Source organism: Nicotiana sylvestris, chromosome 4, assembly GCF_000393655.2.
Source record: "Nicotiana sylvestris chromosome 4, ASM39365v2, whole genome shotgun sequence".
In the NCBI taxonomy this organism is placed as follows: Eukaryota; Viridiplantae; Streptophyta; class Magnoliopsida; order Solanales; family Solanaceae; genus Nicotiana; species Nicotiana sylvestris.
Window position 1 is genome coordinate 6,687,405 of NC_091060.1, and position 6,766 is coordinate 6,694,170.

A 6,766-nucleotide genomic window follows, 5' to 3' on the forward strand; every position below is an offset into this window, starting at 1 on the left:
GAAGCATTCCGTTTTCCTATTCGAGGTTCTCATTCGTCGCCGATCGAAATTGTTCAACGTCGATTCCGATTCGAACCCTACTACTGCTCGAGGTTAGAGTCTGAGTTCCAGGCTGGCTTCGTCGAGGTTCGGATTAGTAATTCGTTTGTTTTGATTTGCTATTCTTGAGATCTTGTTTCACTGTTCATGGAGGAAAATACGCCTCAATAAAGGTTCATTTTCCTTTCTTATATTGTTCTTCTTTCTAATGTTTTGGATCATTTCATATTTGATTTAATTTGTATGATTCAGATGATTTTTGTTTATTAGTTTTCTGTGTTGGGACATTACTCTGATTTTACGTTGAATTTTCCTTTAACTTCGGATTTTCATCACTACTTTATTGTTAAAGTTCTGTTGAATATGTGATTTCACAATTAATGGTAGCCTTGTAGTGTCGAAGTTAGCTAATAAAATAGGGCTGTCAAAAATTGAGTGAATCTTTCTAAATGATCATAAAGTCTATTTAATCCAAAAGCAAGGCTTCCCGACAGTTTTTTTTTGAAAAGAAAGATTAAACATAAAATCGGAAGGCGAAACTTTGGTACTTAATGAGAGAATATGGCATCATAAATAGTTGTATGCAACCTGTTAGAAACTGCCTTGGCCATGTGGTGGAATTCCTTATTCATTGCAGATTCATTTAGCAAGCTTGAAGGCTTGTTCTGCTTCTCGGTTTTCTTTGTAGCAAGCAACACAGATTGATCTTTGCCTCTAGTTGGATAGTCACAGTTTCGTTGTAGTTTCGAATTTTCCCGCTTAGTTATTTGCTCGTATGTTTACACGAATTGGTTATAGCTGAACATGATTTCGTTACGGTATAGAAATTGGATTGCTAACTACGTCAAATTACATTTAAGGGACTCGGGTGTGCATTTCATGTGACCCAAATCAAAATCTTAAAACGTTGACTAAAATGTATTTAGGATTGCGGGTGCATTTCATGTGGCGCGATCCAAAGGCACGTTTTAAATGACGTTCAATCTTCTTCACAAATTAATTAAAAGCGGTTAAAAGTTAAAATTTGCACATAGGTTCATAATTGCTTAAGATCAGATAATTAAGCCAGATATAACAGTTGAGCGACCGTGCTAGAACCACGAAACTCGGGAATGCCTAACACCTTCTCCCGGGTTAACAGAATTCCTTACCCAAATTTCTGTGCTCACAGACTGTAAAACAGAGTCAATCTTTTCTCGATTCGGGATTTAACCGGTGACTTGGGACACAATGAACTTTCCCAAGTGGCGACTCTAAATTTTAATAAAATAATCCTGTTTCGATTGTCATTTCAAGTGGAAAAACTCCCTTATATACCACCCTCTCAGGGTGTAGGTAAAAAGGAGGTGTGACAGCTCTGGCGACTCTGCTGGGGATCGAACCTAGAATCTCTGGTTCAGGGTTCAGAATTCGAGCTTAGATGAATTGTTATATTTGGCTTTATCTGTTATATGATTTTATTACATGTTTGGGCCTAATGTGCTAAATGTGCTTTTACCGTTTTGATATTATCTGAATTATATATAAACTGCTACGAAACCCTTCTCTTCTCATCTTCAGGGATGTGCTCGCTGGTCGAGACTCCCGATTATGTTAGTGTCATACCTTGAAATAAGAAAGAGGCTCGGACAAGTTACTAAGCCGGATGACCTTTTGGTTCCCAGTACATAGCCCCCTCCTCGGCTCGAGTTGTCCGCTCGGGTACACAGTCTAGAACATATACTCAGGTTTGAACCTAGAATAACTCATCCTTATGCCGGATCCCTAGTAAGAATATTTGTTTGCATCATGCGCATTCAACTTTGGGGACTTAACACAGGGGTTGGGTCCATCTAGGACATGTATACCCCAAAAAATAAAAGACCATCTAATGCATCTTATGTGCTACATGTTGCATTTATTCAAGGGTAAAAGGGTCATTTGGCAAACCAATGATAGCTGAGGGTAAATGAAAAAATAAAAAAAAACAATGAAAAAAGAAAGAAGAAAAAAAAAGAGAAAAAACGAGGGTGTTCTGTTACATTTTGTTAAGAAAAAAAGAGAGCTTGAAAAATTCAAAGGATTTTTGTACTTTTTCATCATTTTTCAAAAATCAAAAATCAAAAAAACAAGGAGGGAAATAAAGAAAATAAAAAAAAGAAGAGTTTACATGTTTCATCATTTTTCAAAAAAAAAAGAAAGAAAAGAAGAAAAAAAAATATTTTCTCTAAATTAGTTGTTATTTTTATTTCTCGCCTGTATCCATTTTGTCCGAACTACGCATACCTAATTCTCGTCTTTCGAGCCGTGATACGTAGGCAACCCACATAGAGTCCGGTCTTCCTAGTAAATCTTAGGTTCTTGGCTTTGCAGGGTCTTAGCCAAATTTTGCACTTCTAACCACTTTTTGGCTAAATAAGTTATTTTGCAAAAATAGCCTCAATTACGTCTTGCATGTGTCTAATAGGGAGTGTTATTATCTCACATAGTGTTGGTTAAAGTTTTCTCATACAGGTGTGGGTCTACCTACTGGAGTCTGAGCATGACATACACCCCGGGACCATTCAGTCAGGATCACTACATTCAGGAGCTGCTTGAGGAGCCTTTTTATGTTTTTGAGTCAATTGTTTTTGTTTTATTTTCTAGTCTTGTATGGTAGTATTTAGTCTTTTAGGTGATGTTAGAGTTTGTATTGTCTAGTTAAGTTTGCATAGTCTTTTGTTATTGCATTTCTTATTTTGCATTTGGAAATGTGTTACAAGTCAAAAATCCAAAAAAAAAAGAAGGGGAAGAGTTCCATCACTCATAATCCAATTACCTTTCCCAAAAATTGCCCTCCGATCTTATCCACCATCCCCAACAATGAACACCCACTCAAAGCTAATGATGCCCAATATTAACCCTCAGAGGTTGCCCGCAAGGTTTCCAACTCATACAAGCAGGATCCGAGGGATGGGCCTCATGTTGTAAATGAAGAGTTCACAGGAAGAAAAGGGCGAGATGGGATACCCAGGAGGCTGAAAGGCATAGAACAATCCTTAAAGAACAAACAAGGAAGGGGAGACCAGGGTAGCATGCCTTACAAAGAACTGTTTGTGCCCCCTGACGTTCGCCTGCCCGGGGGATTCAAAGTGCCAAGATTTAACTTGTATGATGGGTGTGGAGATCCGGTAGCCCATTTGAGAGATTATTGCAGTGAAATGAGAGGTGTTGGAAAGAAAGATGACTTGTTGATGGCCTATTTCAGTAAGAGCTTGACTGGGGCAGCTTTGGAATGGCATAATCGTCAAGATGCTGCTAAGTGGCCTACATTGGGTGACATGGCTCAAGATTTTGTTCGATACTTTCAATATAGATCAGGTGTTGCCCCAGACTGCTCCTCCCTATCTAAAATGGAAAAGAAGCCGGAGGAAAGTTTTAGGGAGTTTGGGCTCAGATGGAGGGAGCAAGCTGTTCGAGTCAGTACCCCGATTGGTGAAGAAGAAATGGTTAAGCTTTTCCTACAAGCCCAGGGGCCCACCTACTTCAGTCATTTGATCACGACCTTGGGAAAGACTTTCAATGATGTGTTAAAAATGGGGGAGCTAGTAGAAGAGGGAATCAAGTCAGGCAAAATCATGAGTTGTTCAAAAGACATTCAGAACATCCCAGTAAGCTTGGGTGGAAGAAAGAAAAACAGAAAAGATGATCCGATGGGCCTTCCTGCTCAATACTTCCAACCTCGACATCGTCCCCATGGATATCCTTGTGCACCAAATGTCCCTCCTCAATGCTACTTCTCTCCACATAACTCCCAAAGTCGTACATCACTTTCCCAGTACCCAGCTCCACAAAATGCCTATCCACCCCCACAAGCCTAGCAAAACCCTCCTGGATCAGGTTTTCGACCCAATCAAGCATTTAAGAATGAGAGGTTGCGGAAGAAGAAAACCTTCACTCCATTAGGAGAGTCATACACCAGTTTATTCCAGAGGCTAAGGAAATTGGACATGTTGAGGCCGATCCAGTTAAAAATGCCAAACCCTCTTCCAAAGAAGTTTGATTTTTCTCAAAGGTGTGCGTATTGCTCAGATGTCCCAGGGCATGACATAGAGAAGTGTTGGCACCTAAAAAATGCAATTCAGAAGCTTATTGATGCAGGTGACATTGTCATACAAAATCCAGATGCAGCAGACACTGTAATGAGACGCATATGGTGAGAATGATTTATTTTGAAAAGGAATATGAGAATTCTTCTGAGATCCTCGAAGGTCCACGCGCTGCAAAGTTTTTAGCGCTATCAGAGATTGATCTTAAGAACGAGCCAGCAAAGGGAACCCAAAAGCAAGTTGTTAAGAACAATATGATGAAAACTTGTGAGGGTCCTAGTATTGTTGATGCGAAATTCAGTGGCTAAGATGTTGAGATTGGTGATTGGAAAGATGCTCCTTTCTTGGTTAGCCAGGGAGGAGTCGTGGTAGTTTATTTTGTTGTCATTTCTGTTGTCTGGGTTATTCCAGGGTTGTAATCCAGATATTGTCTTGTGACTCAAACCCTTCATTCCTTTTATTTTGCCTAGTTTGTTTAGTCATAGTAGCCCGTTTAGTGTTGTCTAGGTTTGTTCTAGGTTTGTAACCCCAGTTTGGTTTGTTTGTTTTGTTGTCCCAACCCTTTCACCATCTGTCTAATGTAATTTTCTGTTTTCTGTAATTTCTAGTCATTTTCGTTTAGTTCTCTTTCTTTTCAAAGTTCTTTTCCTGTTAACTCTAATGACATGACATGCACGCGTAATTCTCAGCCTAGTTTTAAAAGTCAGTTTAGTCATGAAGTAATGAAACAATGTTGAAGATGTAGGGATATTGGAGGGAAATAAGTGAAGGCATTTTGAGATCATTCCAAGCCCGAATTGTGTGAAATTGGGGCAGGTAGAAAATAAAAATACACTGTTGAAATGCATCATGCTGCATCAAGTGAAGATAATGGCAAGTTTGTCCCAAATTTGTAGGGGGTCGTTCGTGGTAATGAGAGTGAGGGTGTTGTCCAATGGGGCTTGGTAATTAACAGATGTAGAAAGCGAATGTGTGGATATGGTTATAGGGTCTTGTACAAGCAAAAGATGTTGCAAATGTTTTCCTTGGTCTGTTTAATTGTGTAGTTTGCACTTGGCATGTTTTGGAGATTGGAATGACGAAGGCATTTTGTTCTGCTATCTAAACACTTTATCCTTTGTTACCCCTTTGAGCCTTATTTATTTTCTTTCATACCCTTTTTCGGAATCAGTAGCAAATATCAGAAACGCAAGCGTGAAAGATGAGTAGAGGAAAAAGAGAAAAGAAAAAGAATGAAAAGAGAGAAGAAAAAGAAGAAGAAGGACAAAAGAAAAAAGAAAAAAAAAGCAAGAAAGAGAAAAAGAAGAAAAAAAAAGAAAAAAGAGAGAAGAAAAACAACAACAAAAAGGAAAAGAAGGAAAGAAGAGAAAAGAAAAAGAAAAGAAAAATCATAACAAACAAAGTAATTCCTATAACATGAACTACGTTCGACCTGATTCCTTTTAAGGATACGTAGGTAGCCTCACGGTTCGGTCCCAACAAAATAAAAATTCAAAAGTCCCCAAGCAAGAAACTAGGGCAGAAGCTGTGGTTGTTGTAAGAAATCTGATTCTGAAAGTTGTAATTTTGAACTCATGTGAATTGTTTTGAGCCTTTGATATCCTTTCTTTCTAACCCTATCCAAAAGCCCACATTACGGTCCAAAGAAAGACCTTCCGATCAGTCTTCGAGAAATGTCAGGTCAAACAATGAGAGGTAATGCATATCAGGGGCAACACTTTGGTCCAAGCAGGGAAATGTTAAAAATGAGAGAGTATTATTGGTGAAAACCCTCACGGGCACCGTAAGGCGATGGAAAGGTGAGAGAAATAAAAAATGAGAGAGTCGTATTGGTGAAAACCTTCGCGGGCACCTTGAGGCGACGGTAAGTTGAGAGAAAGAACAAATGAGAGAGGCTTGATGGTGAAAACTCTTCGGGCGCTACAAGTCGAATAAGGATTGTGAATCAGATTGGATAATCGGAGCATTGAAGCCCAGTTTCACGGTTTAAAGGTACAACAAGAGTCGAACATCAGGCTTACTTGACATAATAGGCCACAGGTGCATGTCATGGTCATTAGAGTTGGTATCCACAACTGATAGGTTTCTACTTTGTAGTTTTATCGTTAGGAATCATCTTTTTCCATTGTCCTTCCCTCTGTTCTTTTGTCTTGTTCACTTCGTCTTCCTGAGTTTGTGTGGTTAGAACAAGTGAGAAATGACTTAAAAATTAGCCACCAGCTGTCCAATTGCACAAAACGGGGCCTGACTAACACATCAAAATGTCATAAGTCAGAAAAGAACAACAAGCGCATTGAGCTGGTAATAATCAACATGCTTTGGGGTCCATGAGAAATACAAAGGTTTGGTATATTTCAATTGCGGGAGAAATAGACCTCAAGGCCAAGGCTAGTGATTTAAATCAGGAAAGAATAGAATGCATACTGAGTGGATGGTAATTGACGTGCTTTGGGATTCATGAGAAACACAAAGGTTCGGTACATGTCAGCACAAGAGCATGATGCAACAGATGGAGGGTGTTAGGTGGACGGATCAAAGATATTTTTGGTGAAACACAAAGGTTGGTAAATGTCAGTTCATGAGCAATACAAAAGATAGAGGGAATTGCGACTGAACGGAGAAGGGGTATTTTTTGTGATAAGGACGACAGAGAAAGTGGT

At 39.2% G+C, this 6,766-nt stretch overlaps 1 protein-coding gene across 1 annotated transcript; it reads left to right on the forward strand.

Annotated features, from left to right (window-relative positions):
• Positions 1-3,092: 3,092 nt before the first annotated feature.
• On the forward strand, positions 3,093-3,878 carry LOC138889213 (uncharacterized). Its single transcript, XM_070172484.1, has one exon. The coding sequence runs from the start codon at positions 3,093-3,095 to the stop codon at positions 3,876-3,878; it is 786 nt and encodes a 261-aa protein (XP_070028585.1).
• Positions 3,879-6,766: the final 2,888 nt, after the last annotated feature.